Source organism: Cryptococcus depauperatus, chromosome 3, assembly GCF_001720195.1.
Source record: "Cryptococcus depauperatus CBS 7841 chromosome 3, complete sequence".
Taxonomy (NCBI): domain Eukaryota; kingdom Fungi; phylum Basidiomycota; class Tremellomycetes; order Tremellales; family Cryptococcaceae; genus Cryptococcus; species Cryptococcus depauperatus.
Window position 1 is genome coordinate 2,373,318 of NC_089470.1, and position 20,911 is coordinate 2,394,228.

General features: G+C 44.4%; 10 protein-coding genes across 10 annotated transcripts; 7 read left to right on the top strand and 3 right to left on the bottom strand.

The window, feature by feature from the left end:
* Positions 1-79: 79 nt before the first annotated feature.
* L203_103227 (uncharacterized protein) lies at positions 80-942 on the bottom strand (the record flags this gene model as incomplete). Its single annotated transcript, XM_066212631.1, has 3 exons — positions 80-304; positions 398-764; positions 821-942. 3 exons carry the CDS (start codon positions 940-942, stop codon positions 80-82), a joined length of 714 nt encoding a protein of 237 aa, XP_066068728.1.
* A 184-nt stretch (positions 943-1,126) lies between these two features.
* L203_103228 (uncharacterized protein) lies at positions 1,127-2,285 on the top strand (the record flags this gene model as incomplete). Its single annotated transcript, XM_066212632.1, has 7 exons — positions 1,127-1,249; positions 1,297-1,541; positions 1,599-1,716; positions 1,780-1,858; positions 1,913-1,978; positions 2,033-2,119; positions 2,170-2,285. The coding sequence occupies 7 exons, from the start codon at positions 1,127-1,129 to the stop codon at positions 2,283-2,285; spliced, it is 834 nt and encodes a 277-aa protein (XP_066068729.1).
* A 377-nt stretch (positions 2,286-2,662) lies between these two features.
* L203_103229 (uncharacterized protein) lies at positions 2,663-3,674 on the top strand (the record flags this gene model as incomplete). The annotated part of the gene is made up of 5 exons (XM_066212633.1): positions 2,663-2,870; positions 2,934-2,990; positions 3,043-3,152; positions 3,205-3,463; positions 3,517-3,674. 5 exons carry the CDS (start codon positions 2,663-2,665, stop codon positions 3,672-3,674), a joined length of 792 nt encoding a protein of 263 aa, XP_066068730.1.
* Positions 3,675-3,926: 252 nt separating this feature from the next.
* Positions 3,927-8,803, bottom strand: L203_103230 (uncharacterized protein; the record flags this gene model as incomplete). The annotated part of the gene is made up of 11 exons (XM_066212634.1): positions 3,927-4,139; positions 4,192-4,695; positions 4,762-4,917; positions 4,972-5,327; positions 5,383-5,725; positions 5,779-6,206; positions 6,262-7,107; positions 7,155-7,303; positions 7,353-7,819; positions 7,866-8,736; positions 8,790-8,803. 11 exons carry the CDS (start codon positions 8,801-8,803, stop codon positions 3,927-3,929), a joined length of 4,347 nt encoding a protein of 1,448 aa, XP_066068731.1.
* A 233-nt stretch (positions 8,804-9,036) lies between these two features.
* Positions 9,037-11,363, top strand: L203_103231 (uncharacterized protein; the record flags this gene model as incomplete). The annotated part of the gene is made up of 5 exons (XM_066212635.1): positions 9,037-9,745; positions 9,790-9,933; positions 9,981-10,290; positions 10,342-10,846; positions 10,905-11,363. The coding sequence occupies 5 exons, from the start codon at positions 9,037-9,039 to the stop codon at positions 11,361-11,363; spliced, it is 2,127 nt and encodes a 708-aa protein (XP_066068732.1).
* A 192-nt stretch (positions 11,364-11,555) lies between these two features.
* On the bottom strand, positions 11,556-12,847 carry L203_103232 (peptidyl-prolyl cis-trans isomerase D; the record flags this gene model as incomplete). The annotated part of the gene is made up of 4 exons (XM_066212636.1): positions 11,556-12,315; positions 12,379-12,479; positions 12,525-12,695; positions 12,755-12,847. 4 exons carry the CDS (start codon positions 12,845-12,847, stop codon positions 11,556-11,558), a joined length of 1,125 nt encoding a protein of 374 aa, XP_066068733.1.
* Positions 12,848-13,050: 203 nt separating this feature from the next.
* L203_103233 (uncharacterized protein) lies at positions 13,051-13,353 on the top strand (the record flags this gene model as incomplete). Its single annotated transcript, XM_066212637.1, has 2 exons — positions 13,051-13,110; positions 13,201-13,353. The coding sequence occupies 2 exons, from the start codon at positions 13,051-13,053 to the stop codon at positions 13,351-13,353; spliced, it is 213 nt and encodes a 70-aa protein (XP_066068734.1).
* A 757-nt stretch (positions 13,354-14,110) lies between these two features.
* L203_103234 (uncharacterized protein) lies at positions 14,111-18,235 on the top strand (the record flags this gene model as incomplete). Its single annotated transcript, XM_066212638.1, has 10 exons — positions 14,111-14,468; positions 14,521-14,719; positions 14,770-15,283; positions 15,341-15,757; positions 15,813-15,958; positions 16,008-16,278; positions 16,339-16,482; positions 16,534-16,779; positions 16,840-17,089; positions 17,148-18,235. 10 exons carry the CDS (start codon positions 14,111-14,113, stop codon positions 18,233-18,235), a joined length of 3,633 nt encoding a protein of 1,210 aa, XP_066068735.1.
* Positions 18,236-18,543: 308 nt separating this feature from the next.
* Positions 18,544-19,249, top strand: L203_103235 (uncharacterized protein; the record flags this gene model as incomplete). The annotated part of the gene is made up of 4 exons (XM_066212639.1): positions 18,544-18,793; positions 18,851-18,933; positions 18,984-19,019; positions 19,076-19,249. 4 exons carry the CDS (start codon positions 18,544-18,546, stop codon positions 19,247-19,249), a joined length of 543 nt encoding a protein of 180 aa, XP_066068736.1.
* A 594-nt stretch (positions 19,250-19,843) lies between these two features.
* Positions 19,844-20,888, top strand: L203_103236 (uncharacterized protein; the record flags this gene model as incomplete). Its single annotated transcript, XM_066212640.1, has 6 exons — positions 19,844-19,862; positions 19,905-19,943; positions 19,986-20,054; positions 20,135-20,225; positions 20,271-20,720; positions 20,780-20,888. 6 exons carry the CDS (start codon positions 19,844-19,846, stop codon positions 20,886-20,888), a joined length of 777 nt encoding a protein of 258 aa, XP_066068737.1.
* Positions 20,889-20,911: the final 23 nt, after the last annotated feature.

Below are 20,911 nucleotides of genomic sequence, written 5' to 3' on the forward strand. Positions count from 1 at the left end.
GTCACGCAAGGCTCCTCTGGCACGCCTAATTCTGCTAACGTAGATCGTCCAAAGATACCTTACTTTGACAGGCATACTCTTAGCCATTCTTTTCATTCTCCATACATCCCATACATTCTCCAAACGACTTTGCGATAGTCTCCCAGTCGCCACTCGACATAGATTTGCTATCCTCAGTGGCTCTTAAGAGGCCCAGCATATACTTAGGAGTGATTCCCTCAATCATGTATAGCGGTGCTGCATGTAGGTCCATAACAGAACAGTCAACCACACCAGTCGATCCGTGAATATCATTGGAGTTAATCTTGATTAATGATAGAGGATTTACAGATGTATGAAAAGTCATTGTCATCAGTTTTGCTGGACACTACAGATACTGTTGAGAATCATGACTTACATGTGGCCAAACCCAATCCTCTGAGGTTTTTAATGCGTTACAAGCCAGCTTGATATTGTCCAGTTCTGAGGCAATAAGAAAGACATCGTGAGGGCCAATAGCTTTATCAGCTAGCCATTCCAAAAGAGCAAGTCTGAAAGCCAAAATGATAGGGGGACAATCGTACTTGATGAGGAACCTCGAGGTCAGTCTGCAAACCTTTCCAAATTCTTTCCAACTTTTGTCGGGTACAGTTGGAACATTTCCATAGACGAAATCCAGATACAGGCGAATGACAGACGAGCTTTCGATCTCTTTGTCGTGTAAGACAATGCCCTCATTGCTTACTTCAGAGTCGCAAGTCTCCAACATGGAGCAAAACACACGGCTTTTCATCCATTAGAAGCCGCAGACAGAAACATCAAGACACTTGCCCAAACGTACCTTGAGCTCTTGAGGCAGTAAGGGTGAACCATGAAAACGGTACCATCACTAGCGATGAGTTTAATGTCGCCTTTGGTTTCTTCATGTTGCGAGTTTTCTTCAACCTTTGGATCGTCTTCCATGATAAAAGATGTTGTTTTTAGAGATAAAGAGAATAAAGAAATATAAAGATGATATTGTGGATTTGTTCGAATGATGGAAACGGACCTAGTTTACATCTCCGCCCTCCACTTTTGCTTGATTACTTTCAAAATAAAAGGTAAATATCTTGATGATTGAATATATATTCAAATGAATATTTCAGCTATGGCAACTATAGACGTACAGATGCCTTACAATGGGCCAGAAATACATGTCCATGAGGACGTCAGTCGAAGACACCATCTCGGAAATACTTTTGAGGCCTATCGTGCTGAGCTGGATGAAGAGGTAGGCCTGATGTCGAATATTACTTTTCACATTGACTAGAGTATTAGAACGCCTTGAGAGAAAAACTCATTATACTATCACGTTCTACTACGCAGCTTTCAAAAAAGTTGATTTTCCATCTTCATCGCGGTGCTACATCAGGCCCAAGTCAGAGGAAGAAAAACCTTGAGGATGGAAAGAAAAAGGAGAGGGAGATTGCGGCTGTATTTGGAAACATAAAATCGGAGCTACAGTCTTCTTATGAAGGTTATGGAGGATGGGAGAAGGGGTTTTGGAAATGGAGAAAGTCTGTGTAGGTGATACTGCGAGGTTTTGTTTGCCAGGTCAAGGCTCACGCAGGGAATAATAGTACACCAGGCCTCGAAGAGTATATTGAGAGCTTATCATTTATGTGGTATCTCGAACATGGAAATTTAATACCGCTTAAGCAAGTACAAAAGGCCTTGTCGGATGAAAGTGGTGAACCGGCAAGTCATGCCAATCACTGTGTTCTGTCTGATACTTGCTAACATTGACGGTATCTTTTCCAGCTCGTTGTGATTACACCTGAAGACTATATCCTAGGCATGTCAGACTTGACAGGGGAGCTCATGCGTTACGCTACCAACGGTGATTTTCCAGTTCGACAGTCGTATAGGATGCTAAAGCAAAGTACTGCTGTAGCCCTTGGAACGGGCAATCATGAGATTCCTTTGGAAGTCTGCGACTTTGTGCGTACCGTCAAAACCCGTTAGTTTCATCTGTGCTCTCCAAGGCTTATCCTTCTGACGAGCCGAGTTCCAGAATTCGATGCTGTCAACCCTGACGCTTTGAGACAACTTTCAAAAAAGCAAGAGGAAACCCAACGATCCTTGGAAAAGATTGAAAAAGGTACATTCAACTCTTATCTTATTTCAACTTGCTGATATGACCTATTGCAGTCTGTTATGCTCTGAGGCTGAGGTTGATTGAATTTGCTGATCGACCAGATATCCTTGCTCAAATGGCCAAAAGGGCATTAGATGATGCCGATAACAAGGGATCATCTGCTGAATAATCAATGATTGTATCATGAAATTGAAGAAGTAAAAGAGCAGTTTGAAAGGAAAAGAGAAACACATATGAAGAGCTATGCATTCACCTGAATCGCTTTTCGGTCCTTTGCATCGCATTCGAGTCGTTCTTTGTCACTACATCATATCATTTGTATACTCACTATCTATATATGTCTGCATGCATGTATAAGATGGAGCTGTCTGAGGATACTATAGAGGCGGACAACGCCGCCTTTGCTTACACCAAAGAACGCAGCGGTGGTTGCCGCTTTTGTTGTGCAATAGAGCAACAAATTACCAGCCAGCTATTTCTTTCTTCTCTATCTCTTCACCTTTTCTCCTCATTCTTCTTGCCTGTCAAGCAGTCCCCATAACAAATATGGCAATAGCAGAGTCCATCAAGAATGTCCTCCAACACGACAAGAAGCCGTCTCAGCACAACCATGAGCCGGCACTCCAGACCCCTCCGACGCCTGTCAGTCCAGAAGACACCGCCTCCTCTGTTCCTACGACTGAGCTTTCAGAGGTACCAGTCTTTGATTCAAACAAAGTCACTGTGATTTTTGTGCTTGGAGGGCCCGGCGCTGGTACGTGAACCGTAGTAGACAGGTTGAGCGCAATACGGTGAATAAGGCTGATTTAGGCGATAGGCAAGGGCACGCAATGTGAAAAACTCGTCGCTGATTATGGATTCAAACATCTTTCTGGTACGTTCAGGCGCTTTACCAAGTTAAAAAAGTCGACTGAATTGCAAGCCAGCTGGTGACTTGCTTCGAGCGGAAAGAAACCGTGCTGGGTCGACTTATGGTGCCATGATTACAGAGCACATTACTGAGGGCAAGATTGTTCCTATGGAGGTCACCATCAAGGTGCGTCTTGTTCCCAGGTGAGGAGATCTAGGGTGTTGATTCCTGTCCAAAGCTTCTTGAAAATGCCATGTCAGAGACACTATCTTCCCCCCCCTCTACCCCCGGATGGTCCAATGGCCACGGTCGATTCCTCATCGACGGATTCCCCCGTAAGATAGACCAGGCTATCAAGTTTGATGAATCTGTCTGCAAGTCTAGCTTTGTGCTCTTTCTTGCTACTTCTGAGGAAATCTTGTTGGAGAGGTTATTGGAGAGGAGCAAGACTAGTGGGAGGGACGACGACAACAAGGAAAGCATTGTTAAGAGGTTCCGTACGTATTATTTACTATGCCACACCTTGTGAGTTGTGACTGATAAAATATAGGAACATTTGTCGAGACGTCTATGGTCGTGGTCAATTATTATCGTGAACGCAATAAGGTTGTGGAGGTTGATTCTTCGCCAGCGATTGATGTCGTGTATGACAAGGTCAAGTTGTCTATTGACGAACGTTTACCGAAGACGGGCCCTGCATACGAATAGTGTCCAGAGCTCCAAAGTCTGTAGGGTGGTAAACTGCAGAGATTGATGTAACAAGATTAGACACTTGTGACAGGTTAATAGAAGATAGTTGATCATTTGAGACTGTATGCATGCAATACATCATGATCGTTCTTACTTTATTAGGGAAATTACTGATGTGTAAGCGCATATACTAGTATATAAAAATATGGCAAACAGTTCTGACTGTATTTAGAAACCCAAAAAAAGAACTCAATACTATGACCGCTTTCCTTAAAACGCATCTACCGCCATTATCTGCTTTAACCGATTTTGTCCCGCCTTGAATGCTGACTCAAATAATAATGTTTTCCGAGGGGGCAATAATGGAGCAGAGGTCACAATGGACGCGAGAGAAGTACCGCACCCAGGAGCTGGTGTACCCATAATGATACACTCAGATACGCCCTGAATCTCATCTTTCTTTGAAAAGAGCGAGGCGTCAAACTAAATTAAAAGGCGTCAACAATCAGCACAAAAACAAAGATGGCGTACTCACCAGGTGATCCGTCGTCTTCTCAAAACTCGCTAACATCAGAACCGAATCCTTCATTTTCTGGACACCAAACCTTGTAATACCCAAAACTTCTCCCTTATAGGTCATAACATCACCTAGTAACATGACATGTCGCGGATCAATTGACATTCCGTGAGATTTCATGGTCGTCTGAATCTCGTTGTAAATTGTCTGTCGAGCGGCTTCAATACCTAGAACTTGTTGAGTTTCCATAACATGATTGGTTTTGGTTTTGAGACCATCTACACCCTCAGTGCCCATGACTTCTGACAAGCCATAGCCAGTCACAAGTAATCTATGAAATTTCTCGTTTTTCTCATCTTTGGTGACAACACCTCGGTCGACAGAAGGTAGCCCTTTAATCTGGACATGAGGAATAGCGCGCTTGAGGAACTTGAGGCGTTCATAGATTCCGATACCCTTTTCGCGATCGGCTTCATCAATCCAAAGACGAATACGGCTTGTTTTGTTGGAGACATGTATGGACTGTTGTATTTAGAATCAGCCACTGCCAAGCTGACAAATATGCGGTATTAGTGATCCTTGACTTACGCCTTCAGGGATCTTCAGCTTGTTCGCTCGGACTAGAGACCATTTTATACTCTCCAAAGTAATTTCCAACTGTAGCCTCCTCACGGCGTCCATATCAACATGCACCTCTATGTACGCATTGGCGTTTGTCCAGCTTTCTTCTATTATTGATGCAATCTAACAATTCGGATAAGTTCTTTCGTGATTGAATATTGAGACATTCTGACTTACATCACCCAAGACAGTCTTTTCGACTCGCCCTTTAACAATTCTCGCCGCCGTCTCGCTTTCTGGAATAACCATCTCTGCTGTAATAATTGGCGTACTGATGACCTTGGCAGCATTGATGATTTCCTTTATACGCGGTACACCTAGGGTAACGTTCATTGAAGCAACGCCGGCAAAATGGAAAGTTTTCAGCGTCATCTGAGTGCCTGGCTCGCCGATAGATTGAGCTCCGACTGCACCGACGGTTGAGCCAGGCTCAATCTTGGCACGAAGATATCGAATACGGCAGTCTTCTAGGAACGAATGAAGCTGGGCTTCTGTCACTTTGTTAGCATTATCAAGTACTCGCTGAGTTGCAGCTGGGTACATCATCAGCCCGCCAGTCCATTAGAAAATAAACCTCTAGATACACACGATCATCGGAATTCAACAAAGCTTCATACTCTTCTGCCATCTCTTCATTGTCCGCATCTGGTAGTCCTCGTGCCAATCTTTGATTCACCATGGTCTTAACAATTCTGTCCATCACAAATTGATACGTGATTTCCCTAAACTTGATATGACATCCTTCCCACTCTTTTGGTAGCTCTGGTATAGGAGAGGAAGGAGACGAGTTGGGTTCTGAGGCGTGGAGTCTAGATTTCTTAGGTGGGGACTGAGGGATTGTAGGAGAAACAAGCGATTCGGGGTAAATTCTAGCCGTTATTCGACGAACTTCATACGGATACAAAGCTCTACCTCCAGCACCAACCGTCCTCTACAGCTCTTCATTACTTTTCTGTTCACCTTGAGAAGTAGCAAGATACTTACACATGCATGGGCCCAACTTCTGACATATTCTACGGGCGTTGCGTCGCCTTCTAAACATGCCGGGTCTAGCATGTCATCGCCATACTGAAACTGCACGATCCCACCGACACTATTTCTCACACTCAAATCATAGCCCGTACACAAATCTTCCAATGCCTTCATCAATCGGCGCGCCATATAACCTGTTTCAGCAGTTTTGACAGCTGTATCGACAAGACCTTCACGACCTGATATGGCATGAAACAGAAATTCAGGAGGGGTTAGGCCTGAGAAGAAGGAATTCCTGACGAAACCTTTAGAAGGAGGGTTTTTGGATTTTTTGCGGAAATGGGGAAGAGAGCGATCCTGAAACCCATTTGGAACACGCGAACCTGCGATAATTTGCTGACCGACACAAGCAACCATTTGCGCGACATTGATGACGGAACCTTTGACCCAACTTCTCTGTCAGCCTAATCCAATGCGGAAGAGAAAAAGACTGACCCTTGGAACCACAAGTAGCCATGATTAAGGGTGCATTATGCCTACTCAGTTCTTGCATACAAATTTTTCCGACCGCTTCTCGGACATCACTCAGTGTCTTGGATATCTTCTGCTCCAGCGTCGCTTCTTGGTCACATCCTGGAGCATTCTCAAGTTTTCCTCTCTTTGCCAATTCGATAAACTCATCACAATCTTGATATGCTTTCTCAACTCTCGCGTCTTTTTGAGTGAACAGGATTGGACCAGGAATGACATCGCTAATACCAAGTGAAAATCCGATGTTAGCCAGCCAACGTGCAGCAAGTTTGGCCAGTCGGTTCATGGCGAGTGCCGCTTCTTCGGGTCCATAGTCTCGTAGAATAACACCAAATACTGAATTTTTCTTTCCATCTCCTACAGTATTTTTATCAAAAACGCCACACATAATTTCAGAATTTTGAATGACAAGATATCCATCATTGGGAGACATATCTGATGGAAAGCGGTCTTCTTTGGCAGGGTCGACGAGTGTTCTACATTTCGCTTCAAGGTTGACTAGTACTTTGCTTTTTCTATTTGGCTTCATTAACAGATTGAATATTTGTTTGCCGGTCCACAATCGTACAGGCTTCCAGATAACTGGTGGGGGCATCTCAACTTCAAGTATCCCATCGCCAAGGTAAGAAGCAATTTGGGTGAACTGCTGTCTGTCATAGAAGCGATCTCGTCTGGATAAGAGGTAAGATGCAGTGATAAAATCCTGGATAGCAGCAATGATAGGTTCACCATTCCGAGGCGTTACAAGGTTTTTCTTGACAGACATAAGTTCTAACGCTTCTGTTCGGGCTTCTTCAGTTTGCGGGACGTCTAAAAGGAATTAGCGATTAGGCACAGACGGAAAGGAAGATACTTGCGCAAATTCATTTCGTCACCATCGAAGTCAGCATTGTACGGGTTACATACACACTCGTTCAACCTGAACGTCCTCCAAGGTCTGACTCGTACTCGATGGCACATAATGGAGAGTTTATGTAGTGAGGGTTGGCGATTAAATAGTACAATACTTACCGAGCTTTAGTCGATTGCTTTCTATTGACGCGAGAGTTACTCACTCGCCATCACGAACATGTCGATGAACGATATCTCCAACCATCAAATCTCTTGCCCAACGCATTCTCGCTTCCTTTTCCTTCATCACATGTAGAGCAATCCTCATAACTCCCCCATTTTCTAGCTTGCGCTCCAAAACGTTTGCGCCGGGATGCATCCTGCTCCCATTTATAATGGCATCTCTCATCTTTTGCATATTGTAGTCTGTGACACGTTCTGGATAACTCAGCTTGACTGCCACCTTTTCCGGAACAGCGACTTCATCAATACGCAAATTGGGATCAGGACCAATGACTGTACGGCCTGAAAAGTCAACTCGTTTACCAGAGAGGTTGCCTCGAAAACGACCTTGTTTGCCTTTGAGGCGTTGAACAAAACCACGTGATGGCTTACTGCCAGGTTGTTGTAAGCCTGGGGCCTGCGAGTTCACGTAAAGAGCGACCGTTTGTGAAAGAGCTTCCCAATTCGACTAAAAATAGAGTAAATTTTGAGCTTTGAAATAAAAAGAGTCTTACAGTGATCATCTCAATGCCACGGCCAAGGTCCATCATCAAAGCGAGAGTATTATTGTAGGTAGCAATCTCAGCCAATTTCGCTGTCAAATCATCCTCATTATTTCCTGCCTCACTTGCGACAGATGGTCGTATACAAGGGGGTGGTACTGAAATGTATTGCCAAATGTAGTCTTCTGGCCTTCCAACCTCTGGATGCAAGGACAAAAGCTCGCAATCTTCAGCGTTTACGCGCTTGAAGAGATCCAGCACTTTCAGAGGGTTTAGATCATCTACTGCCTTGCCCAAAAACGCAGCAACGTTCTGGTTCTCCATGACAGCACCTTTGAAACTAGCCATCCACTCATCCTTCATGCTCTGCATTTTGGCTGCTCTGTATGGTTCATGCGAAATTTTGAGAGGACCTGATTTCTTGACTATACCATTAGGAGACGAACAGTATGGGCAAATTGTTGTCTTTTTGCACATTGCGATGACGGCTTTTGACGCCGATTGACGCTGTAGTGATTCAAGGTTGGGACGGCGAAATCGCTTCAGGAAGGGCGCTCGTTGGTCTTGAGGCAACAAGACACGGGCACAAGTCTTGCATACACACTGTAGCATGTTGATGGTGGCCCTAAAATATCCAATGTGAAACACAGGTAGAACCAGCTTGATGTATCCATAATGGCCTACACATTTTGCGTTTTCCTCTCCACAAGTTGCACATTTCTTGCCCTTTTCGTTGGGACCCATACGGGCGTCTATTGGTCCATGGGATGCGACTGTTCGAGAACCATCTTCATTGTTTTGATAGAGCTCCGGGACTGCTACTCGTACTTCAGAAATTTTTACAATGTCTTTGGGAGTAAATGGCTGGAATTGGATATGTTTGCTGTAATTGTCAGCATCGCTCTACAAATCAAGCACCTACATTCTACGTGGGACATCAGAAGAGACATATTTCTTTTCGTTTTGATCCACTGCAGCCCAAGGATCCATTTTTTTTGTAGAAGTTGAAGTGTAATATAGCAAAATGAACATGGTTAGAAATGAGTTTTGTACATTATTACGTAAACATATTTGTTGGCCCAAATTCAAATCGGGCTTTCATTGCCCAAAATATTCTCAATTTATTCAACTCTCTATCTTTCATATTCCACCTTTTCTATTTCATACTTTGATCTTGTTTGAAATGTCGCGTCCAACTCTTCTTCAGTCCCAAACGAGCGCTTTGTTGACCCTCCTTAACCTCAACAACCCTCCGTCTGCCACAGCCACAATTACAACAGTATCGGCTGGCCCATTTCCTCGGTCCTCTTCTCCATCGACTGCATTTAATGATTCAGCAACACCGCTTGTATGGAAGGTGTTAATACTGGACGAGAGTAGCAAAGACATCCTTGCCACTAGCTTACGTGTACAAGATCTGAGGGAACAAGGCGTTACGCTTCATATGCAGCTTCATACACAACGACCACCCCTCTCAGACGTCCCTGCTGTATATTTTGTGACACCAAACATACAAAACATTCGCAGAATCGCCCAGGATCTTAACCCACCGCTCTACTCTTCTTACTACCTTGCCTTTACCTCTGCGCTCCCACGCTCGCTTCTAGAAGAGCTGGCTTCCCTTATACTAGCAAACGACCCCACAGGACAAACTGGACAGCTCATTACTTCCGTCACTGACCAGTTCCTGGATTTTGTTGTTCCCTCGCCCAATCTTTTCTCTCTCTTGCCGCGGAGAGAACTGAAGGAAAACGCGGGAAAAATAAAAGACGAGTGGGCTGAAGGAAAAGATAGTTATGTTATTCTTAATGATCCAAGGGCTACTGAGCTTGCCATTGAGGAGGAGGTGGAACGAATTGCCAAAGGCTTGTTCTCGGTGATCATTACTATGAGTGAGCTCGTCTTCTTCTGTTTGGCCTCTTGTTGACATGGACAGACATGACACCCATTATCAGATGTCCTCGGGGTAATGCCGCAGAGATGGTAGCTCGACGTTTAGATTCTAAACTTCGGGACCAGATTGCTTCTTCGTCTTCGCGTGGAGCTAGAGATTACTCTTCAGACAGCCTTCAACGTCCTTGTGAGGCTTTTCTCTATTAGTTACATAGGGCAGCTAACCCTTTGCAGTATTGGCTATCCTCGATCGCAATATCGACCTTGTTCCCATGCTCTCACATTCATGGACATACCAGGCTCTTATTCACGACGTCCTTGGTATGTCTTTGAACCGTGTAACTGTTCCTACACCTGAAAATGGTCGCCTTAACAATAAATCATTCGACATTACCAGCCAAGATTTCTTTTTTGCTACAAATGCGAATAGTCCCTTCCCTCAAGTTGCAGAAAACATTGACACAGAATTGGGAAAATACAAGGTTGATGCTGCCGAAATTACTCGAAGAACAGGAGTTAGCGACGTTGGAGACGTTTCACAGATGTAGGCTTTCAGTGCACCTGTTCACAGCTATCACTAATCACTTCATTTTAGCGACTTCACATCAAACACAGCCAACTTGAAAGAAGCTATCACTGCTCTTCCTGAATTGACTGCTCGCAAACAAACCCTTGACACTCACATGAACATCGCTACTTCCCTTCTCACATCTATAAAAGAACGCGGTTTGGACAATTTATTCCAGGTTGAAGAATCAGCGGCCAAGCAAACTAAAGCGAGCATCGTCAATGTGCTTAACGGCGCGACTGATGAACCGGGCCAAGCTGCTCACCCTACCATTCAAGACCAACTTCGCCTCGTTATCATTTACTATCTTAGTACTCCGGACGGAACTGTTAGCAAAGATGATTTGAGAGAGCTTGAAAATCTATTGAAAGCACATGGGGCCGATATACGAGCGCTCGAATACGTAAAAAAAGTGAGAGAAGTGGTCAGGATGAGTACAATGGCAATCGGTGGTGGATCTCAGGCTACTACTCAAAGCAGCGGCGGGAGCGGTGGAGAGTGGACAAGAGGCTTTAGTGCTCTTGGTAACCGAGTACGTCTCTTCTCCTTTTTACTCAATCTTAATGCAATTTGATTAATGTAGCGGGTAGATCACCGACAGACTACGAGAAGGCAATATTCCTGTCAACCTTGACAATATCATCTCTGGTGTCAAGTCGTTCCTTCCCGCCCGAAAAGACCTGCCACTCACCCGTCTTGTTGAAGCACTCATGGACCCATCCTCCGCTTCTACTCAAGCTTTACAAGATACAGATGACTATCTCTACTTTGACCCGCGAACCAGTCGTCGTCCTGGTCAAGGTGGTGCTGGAGGTATTGGTGGAGCAGGTGGGGCCAAGAGGGCTCAATATAATGAAGGTGTGATCTTTGTTGTAGGCGGTGGGGGATATGTTGAGTATGGAAATTTGCTAGACTGGGTCAACAGGACGAATGGCAACGCGGGTCAACAAGGAGGTTCCATAGGACAAAAGAGAGTGACATATGGAGCTACAGAGATACTCGGTCCTGAGGCTTTCCTCAAGGGCTTGGAAGAGCTTGGTGGGGTTTGATGTTGATGCCAGAACTTTGAGAGATGAAGCGGAGAAGGACAAACACTAATTCAAGTTTGCAACTTGATCATATGCGATCTAATGACACTTTCTTAAAATGAGGTGTTCGTAACCTACAGGACAATATGCATATTGGAAGCTAATGACAACTATATTTTGCTATCCATCAATGTATGTTAATTACTCTCTATCTTAACCAAACATCTTTGAGAAGGCCTTTCTCTCTTTGTCTTTTCTCTCTTTCCTTCGCTGCTCTACTTCTCTCAATAACTTGAGCACGCCCGCATCGCCTTTGACTAAGCTGTCAGCCTCTTTCAAGTCCTTTTCAGCAGACTCATCGTCCTTCTTAACGATATGCCCTTGAGCGCGCCTGTACAGCGCCTTAGCTTTGTCGGCAGGGACTATATCTGGTAACGAAAGGGCACGGGTGGTGAGCGAAACGATGAGAGAAGCATTGGAAGTGCTAGCCGGTAGTTTCAAGGCTGCCAAGGCAGCGTTGGTGAGAAGAGGGAAGCGAGTAGAACGGAAAGCTTCTATAAGATCTGAAGGTGAATCATCTGGCAAGACGGGGTGAACATCAAGATATCGCAGTGCTTTTTGGTACTTGTCCAATGCTACAGCATATTGCTCTGCTTTGAATTCCTTAGTACCTAAATCTTTCAGCTTTTGGGCAACATCCAATGCCTCTTGCGGCTTTTCAGAATCAATGCCTTCTTCATCTTGTGGGAAATCTTCCCAAATGTCACCATCAGGATTAGTCTGGGCAACCTTCTTGGCTTGTTCGGCTTGCGCGATTTCTTCGGGGGAAAGGACACCAGCAGAAGCAATAACAACAGGCTCGATGGGCTTGTCGGACTGAGTAGGTATGTTTTCGATATGGCGGACAAGAGAACGGTTAGAGAGAACTCGACCGAATACGACATGTTTGTCGTCAAGGTGAGGAGTAGGCACACTATAGTTGCAAATAACTAAACAACGTGCCAAAATATTCCCCAGTTGCGAGAAAAATGCTTACGTCGTGATAAAAAATTGGGAGCCATTGGTGTTGGGTCCTGCATTGGCCATAGAGAGAAGCATAGGTTTGTCGTGCTTCAAGGTAAAAACCTCATCCTCAAACTGCGCCTATTAGATTTCCTCAAATGCTGAATGAGTTATGCATACCTTTTCGCCATAGATGGACTCTCCGCCGGTACCGTTATGACGGGTAAAATCGCCGCCTTGGAGCATGAATCCTTTGATGCACCTATGAAAACTGGATCCGGCATATGCCAGCTTAACACCCTCAGCGTTGGTCTTATCGCCGATGCATAGTTGTTTAAAGTTTTCCGTTGTCTGAATTTTTTTATAAGCCAAAAAGATAGGTAGGAATAGAGACAAGAGAATGATCATACCTTGGGAACAACATCATCAAACAGCTCGAAAGTGATTCTACCAGCAGACTTGCCTGCGATGGTGATATCAAAGTAGCAAACAGTGTTGGGCATTATGATCTTTGATCTAAAGAACGAAGCCACAAACCAATATAATGAGGCTGTAAGAGAAAGAAAATGAATTCAAACAAATCGAATTACAGGTAAAAAGGTGAAAGTCATGGAGTGTTCGAGAAAAGTGGAGGTCACAGCGGAGATGGCCGCCGATTTTTCTTTCTGCATTGAAATAAATTTGAGATTTTTCAAATGTTTTCAACATGTCCTTGCAACCTACCTCTACAGAACTAGTATTTGCTGACTATACTGCTTCTAATAAGGTACACGAGACTCAAGAAGTTCAACTCAATCTATCTTATGGCGAGGAGCAAGCTTCCACCGACTTTGGCTAATATCAAGGCTATCAATAGTTGTTGACATCTACTACAAATTATCATCAAACCAAACCCTCACTGCAAGACTCAACCGAATTATTTCTTAGCGACGTCGAAGAGCGCGCTGGATTCAAGGTTTTTGAGAAAAGCAAAGCAGCATGTGGTGCAATCTCATCCAAAGACTTTTGATCAGTTTCGAAACTTTGGGCTGGAAGATGAGAAGTTGACCAATGCCTTTGTTGAGACTTGGCTCATCAAAAGCAGCTTATGCTGCTGAAGTCAATTCAATGAGCGAGCTGTTGAAGTATGTGATCGTCAAGAGTTAGGTGAAAATTGTGAAATGGACGACTGTGCGATTTGAATGGAAAGAGTCCGTCTCTCATCTTGGCAAACTCTGCTCAATGTCTTGAGTGACATGATGTTGTAGTGTATCGCGCATCTCCATGATCCCATCCCACATTAATACTTCTACCTTCCTGTCGCTGTTAACTGCAAACTGTTGAGGAAATGGAAATGCTGGCTGATTTCTCAACTAAAACAGTAAGAGAATGTGACTGGGATACATCATCTCAGAGCTGAGACCAGTGTTGAATACAGTAGGTGTCAAGACAGGACAAAACTGATTGTTCAAGCTGTAACGACCAATACTTTTGCAGCCCATTTATTCCTAGAAATATCTCAAAGGTGTCTGACCTATAGATTTCTACCCTCTACCCGTTAGTATAGATACGTTAACGCCTTTAATATGTTTATGTAAAACACAAAATCTTTCACCCAAAAGTCAACTTTCGCAATATCATCTTGATAAAAACATTACAAACTTCTTACTTTGTTCCAGCGGAAGCTATTTATATATATTTTCTTTGAGATTTAATTATTTGTTTCGCGCGACGCGTCTTTATAAAAGTTGAATCTGTATTTCATAAAAATTTGAGGGGTCGACAAGATGGAGGACTATGATATGGACGAGGCTCCTCCCTCACCGTCAGAGGTGCTCTATTCTACAGAAAACCGACACGCGATCTTCTATCCCGCTGTCCAAACCCTCGTCAACGCACTTGGTGGTTATGAGGACGTTGAATCTCCCTCTAATCCAGGCAACTTTGAGACAGTATATCGACCCGGTGATTCGATTTTGAGTGTTCTCAAGGACCTGAAGAAGCTTTGGAGGAAAGATGATGAAGATGATGAGAGGACGGTGGCGAGGTGCATGTATAGAGCAGGTTTAATGAAGGAGTTAGTAGCTGTTTTGTGTGAATGCGCTGAGCGTGGTGACTGGGGGCGCAAGGTTGCTCTGGTAGCTTGTGAGTGGAACATTATTATTGAGCATCTGAAAGCTAAGACAAGTTCCTATAGGTGATTTGATAGCAGCGTTAACATGGCCAATCGACGTTGCTCAAGAATTGAAGGAGATGGAAGACGAAGGATCAGTTGTGACAGATTACGCTTCCTTGCTTCGAGCTCAGATGGAGTATAAGGCTCTGTTCCTAAAGTCTGTCAAACCTCTCGAGTGTCTTTTATACCTTATGGTACCATGTTTGGCTAAATCACGAAAGTAGGTTCGGATTTGATTTTTGAGCCAAGATATTGATTTTCTATGGTTAGAGATGAAAAAGACCAGAGAATCATCTCTTTAGGCCTTCATATTATTCGCAACTTGTTAGCAATACGAGACGCCTCTTCCTCTGGAACGACACTTGGAGAACAAGAAGAATTCACTCACCTTCAGTCAGCACTAATCTCTTACCTTGACAAACTTACCTACTTGCAACTTTTTCTCACATTGGCGAGCGCTGCCGACAAAACTGACTTAAACCCGTTAAATGCGATTGTCCTTGACATTCTCTACCTAATTTTTAAAGGAATCAAGGCGTCAAACCTGGCCCAAGATCAGCAACTCGCGCCGATCTCGTCATTAACCAATCTATTAGAGGCCGAGTTTAGACAAAAGTCCCTTGCCAAGACAACCTTCACGAGACATTCTCGTTTTGGTACGACCATCACGGCAAGATCCGGTGAACAACGGGTCATTCTGCATGAGGGGAAGGCAATATCGCAAGAGCCGGGGAAAATATTAGATAATATCAAAAGAAAGAGAAGCACGGCTGTAAAGAAGGCGGTGAATATCTTTCTCTTAGGCTTAGCTTGTATGTTTGTCTTGCTGATCGCATCTCAGGATGATCTTACAATTGCTGCCAACCTCTCTCATGAAGCCATGATAATCCTGCAATCCTTTACACATTCCTTCTTAGAAGTAGCATTTAACACATTTTTTGATTCTATTCTCCGTGACATTCGTATGGAGCGTGTCAAGATTCGACCATCTGACAACATTCGTGTATTTTACTTGTCCTATTTCTTCATTGAATACCTTCTGTTCACTCGTAAAAAAGCTGCCGAAGAAACTGCCAGGTCTCGGAATTTAACCTCGGTTCAAGAGCGTAAAACGAAGGAATTGCCTCTTGGAGCGGTTGCCCAAATGGCAGAAATGGACACGCTCAGATGGCTCTTTGGTCGCTTAAGATCATGTTGGGATGACAAGCCGAGGGCTTGGGTGGAGTTGCAGGCTTGTATAGATTGTTTTACTCAGATTGTGAGTGACTTTGTCTCGAGCAATTGGTGCTGCTGTTACTAATGCAAAATTTCAGCTCTTATTGATTGACGAAATGGCCGCATCCAAAGACGAAGAAGAAGTTGAAGTAGCCGAAATTCTTCAACACCAACTGTATTATAATTATGATATTCTTGATTCCTCTCTTTCTGTCGTCCGCGAATACAAAAACCAATCAATTGCGTACGTCTTCTAGCTAGTCTGTTCCTCTTAAGGCTAATCAAAAACAAAGATACTTGGATTCTATTATCAATTTCGCCTATGTGCTGCTCCGTATGCTCGAACGATATTCAAAAACCAAAGCATTCATGTTCATCCGTAAACGGAAGAATACACACAAAAGACGCAAAGCTGAACAAGTTGCCGCTCGAACGCATGACGACCAAGAAGAAAGAAAGCGGATACCAGAGGAATATGGGAACGAAGAAGATGAAGTGTTGGTCGAGAAGCAAGAGGGAACTAGTTACGAGGAGCATGCTTTTACCTTTCAGTCATTTGAGAAGGTACAGTTATGACTGTAATAGAGGACGCATTAATTTCGATTGCTGATGTTTCTTTGACAGAGGTTTTCGACTGAAGCAGTAGCGAATACCCTGCTTGTTTACTTAGAAAGGTTTTTGGAACTGGATAGCGAACAGTTGAAGAGGCTTGTTGGATTGATGCACAGGCAAGTCATCAAGACTCATGCTGAAGCATTGTATTTCAAAGCAAGTATCGTGTACAATATACGTTAATCAGTTAATAACATATTATCTCAGGTCTCAGCCATGATTGTTTTCCAAAGAATCCTTGAAAAGCAATCTGCCCTTCCAAATGGACCCTCTTCACGAGACCTTGTTACCCTAGTCACATATGTATTACGGAAAATATTCAAACGAGTCAATGTAGACAGATTTACAATTGTTGAAGTGTTTAGTAATAAATCGCGATCAAGCTGGAGGAGTATGGATGGAGGGGATAGTGATGATGGAATGGGAGGACAAAAAGTTCGAATACAAGAAAATGTAAATTATGCTATTTCTTACGCTTACAAATGATTCGTACGATTCTGAACATGATTACAGATAGGACCAGCAGAACTGCAATTCATTCGAAAGCACAACCTATCTTGGTCACAACAAGTTGGTATCGTATTTACAATCCTCTGCGATGACGGTCTCAATCATCTCATCAAGTGGATTGTCGAAGTTTTGGAGCAGGTACACGCCGCTAGGCAGGAGGTGGTTCTGATGACCGACGGCGGATTTGAAGAAGGTAATGGACCACAGAATGGAGTTGTTAGCGATGAGGCGATTAGAAAATTCACACAATTTGGTATGTCAGTGTTTGACCAGAGCACGAACGCATAGATACTGAAGCTAATGATAACCAGATCTCGAAGGGGACACTGAGGAGCAACGCCAAGCCATAGCGAGTAACCCTCATTTCCGTCTTTTCTTGAACCTTCTTTCATTCACCCATCTTCACCCACCCAATTCTCTCGACTTTGACGAAGAACTATCTCCCTCCGAACTTAACATTGCCCAACAAAATGCCCTCAACAGCTTTTTCTTCCCACAAAATGTCTTACCAAAAGAAATCGAATCTGTTATAGAGTCATTGAAGCAATACATGGATAACCCACCAAATGTTGGTGAGGAGCCAAAGAGATTATTGAGACGAAAGCCTCGAGGAAGACCTAGGCAGGCTAGGTCTTTGTCTCCGGCAAGTGATTATGATTCACAAACAGAAGGAGCCATCCTGGACACTAATAACCCCTCTGCCGGCTTTAATCCTACCACGAAGCGACATCAATCTCGCCATGAACGTTCTGACCGTCGAAAAGGAAGACAGAACAAGACAGGACGCAAAGGAAGGGCAAAGAAGGCAGTGGAGACACAGAATTTCAAGTCTGCAGCTTTTATTGAGGACTCGGATGATGAAGATGAAGAACAGATGAGGTTGTTCTTTGAAAAGGAGGAAAAATTGAGACGAGAGATGCAGGAGGAGGCTATTGCTCGAGGGCAAGTGTTGCCTGATGTGGATGGCTTCAATCGGAAAACGAAAAGAAAAAGGTCATCTTACAATGTGGATCAGCCAAGCTCATCTGAGGAAAATGATATTGCGTATCCAAGTTCTCGAGCAGAACTGGAAGAAGGGTCTACGACCACCGTCATCGCCACTGAGAAGGTAGCGCAGGCTGAACGACAAAAGGCACAGCTTGCAGAGATTCGGAGGATGATGGTGGAGAGTGAAAATGAAGACAGCCCTGATAGTGAAAGTGACTATGGGCAAGATGCTCATTTACCTTCACCCTCAGCAGCAAAAAGACCGACAATGTCGTTGAATTTTGAAGATGATGGTAGAGAAGGCTTGCTATTGAATACAAGAGATTACGAGGACGAAGACGATAGTCAGATTGACGGTCAAGCTGGAAACAGGAGGAGGAAGAGGAAGATATCAGACTCGGATGACGAATAGGATGTTGCTCTGTAGGTCTTGTGCAGTGTACAGTTGCATAACTCTTGTATTCTTTCAAGAGAAGGCATGTGTGAAAAGGGCAGAAACAAACAATGTTCATAATTTTTCCCGCCTTTAAAGGTCAACTAGATGGCGGAGACGAGCATCTTTTCTAGGAAACATCCAATGAGTACTACTCTATAAGACTATCCATGTGCGGCTTTCCATCGTCTGTATTATTAGAAAATAGCATCTATTACTCTTTCATGTATAACAGGCGACAATTATTTGGCAAATATATCTATATTCTTGTCTGTTTATAAGCAAATATGCTGGGCCTCTACGTATTAGCGGCACTCAGAACCTTGAGTGCCTTAGCCTCGCCCTATGAATTGAAAGATGGAGAAGGCTTGGTAGCAAACTTGTTAAAAGACTTTGCTGGTAATGCTCTCAGCACGAGAGATCCTGCCACTGGCAACATCCCATACACTCTTCGCACGGGGAGGACGTTTCTCTTGAACGTACCCGCCGACTACGTCCACGGCAAAGAGCATCCACTCATCTCTAGATTTCATGGAGGTACGCCCATATGTTCTCAATGGTTAAGGGTATGCTGATGTGGACCTGATGCCATAGTCCGCGGATCCAGCGAAAAGCAGCAAAAAGTTACCGAATTGTCGGATCCAAGTCTCAGGATTGCATGGAAACCATTTCTGAATGTTTATCTACAGAGTGTCAACAATACTCACTATATATGACAAATATTTAGACAGGTGCGCCCTATGAAAACACCATTGTGGACAACGTAAGTACTCTATCCATACTGACAATTGGGTGTGTTGGGTTGACTTTAGCTTTTAGATTGCCTACGTTCATGATACCATCAACACCATCTGTTCCACTTACACAAACGATCATACCAGGTTGTATGCCTCTGGGAAATTCAACAGCGGTGGCTTTGCGTCACTTCTTGTATGCCGACCAGACACTTCCGCTCTATTTGCTGCGTATGTTCCAGTCCATCCTGCTCTTTAAAAAGGCACCTTTGCCTTTTATGGGTGCCAGACGGGGAGAGGAGTACCTGTGCCCCACATTCATGGGGTAGAAGACACCGTCGCACCTTTTTACGGCCGCACACCGGATGCTGGAGGTCATGGTCCAGTGCCAGATGTGCGTTTCTACCACTGAGAGTGGGCATTGAGAAACGGTTGCGCAGGCAAGTGGATTGGTCAACGGGATTGATCCAGACGTCAAGTAGGCCCACGACGACGTATGAGAGGAAGTTGGGGACTGTCCCAAGGGCGGAGTGAGGACATAGAGCGTCGAGGGACTTGGACACTCTTGGCCAAGTACTTTGGGATTGGATCGTTTGGGTATACCCAACCAGACTGCCAATTTCAGCCTGATAAGCCCTCTTCTTGTCGAATACTTTTCAAAACATCATTTGTAGTTTGGTTAGAAATGAAGAATGGGCAACTGTAGATATTTATAGTGAAATGCAAAATGGCTCATGTCTGTATAAAAGACTCGTTGACGGACATTGTAATTTCTCCGCTTTCTCGTGCCTGGTTTGGAATGACTTAATATATAAGAATGATGAACTTTGAGAAAGTACATTTCAACATTATCATGAGCAACAGCTTGTATGGTGAGTAATCCGTCGCTGAAAATATGCCAACATACCTTACAGGGAGACACGATGGCCACGACATGTCTGGCATGGACAACAGTAGGTGACGGCTCTTTGCAACCTTTACTGAAGCCCACTTAGTGCCATCTTCAAGTAACAATATGGGTATGGGCATGAAAATGTATTTCCATGGATCTCTCGGAGGTGACAGTGAGTAGAGTAAGCTATACAAAGCCAATGACCAGTGCTCTGGTTTGCATCATGGATGCCATCTTCGGCTGGAGCGACAGTGGGCGTCTGTATCGGCCTGTTTCTTTTCGCTGTCTTTGAAAGATACTTGGTAGCCTTTAGAAGGGCTTGCGACTCTTCCTGGAGAAGAGGGTGCGTACTCTTACCCAACATTTGATCTCATCTCAATCATCTCAGTTTGATTGGATATGCAAGGCCAACTTCTGCCGGCCGTCTGGAACAATCAGACGGACAATCTACGTCACTGTCTGCTCCCACCTCGCTCAGTCGCCGGCCTTCTATTCAAAAAGCTTACAACTCGGTCTCGCAGTTCAACTTGCCCGTCGACAAGGATGCCGATATGGAAGACGTAGCGCCCTACACCGCCTCGACCGCCCGAGGCTATCTTACGTCTTCCTACAACCCTGCTGAGGGTTCTCAACCGACCACAGAAAACGAGGCACAGAACGAGAAACAAAAAGAAAAGGCAGTCGAGCGAGGCGAGCTCCACACACATCTACCAAGAGCAGTTCGAAGAACGCTGGATCCTGGAAGACAAGGCCGCTGGAGCAGGCCTTTTAGATGGACTGTGGATGTTCCTCGAGGACTCTTGCAAGCTCTTCAAGTCGCCGTCCACTACCTACTCATGTGAGTCATATTCCTCCAGCCTGTGTAGCCTCCAGCTACTCGACTGACAACTCCACCAGGCTGGTTGTCATGACGTTCAACATATGGTGGACCATCTCTGTTATCATCGGCAGCGGCGTAGGAGAAATGCTATTTGGGAGATTCGGGTCAAGCCCTGTCGGGCACTAACACTCACGCATGTACTGCTCATA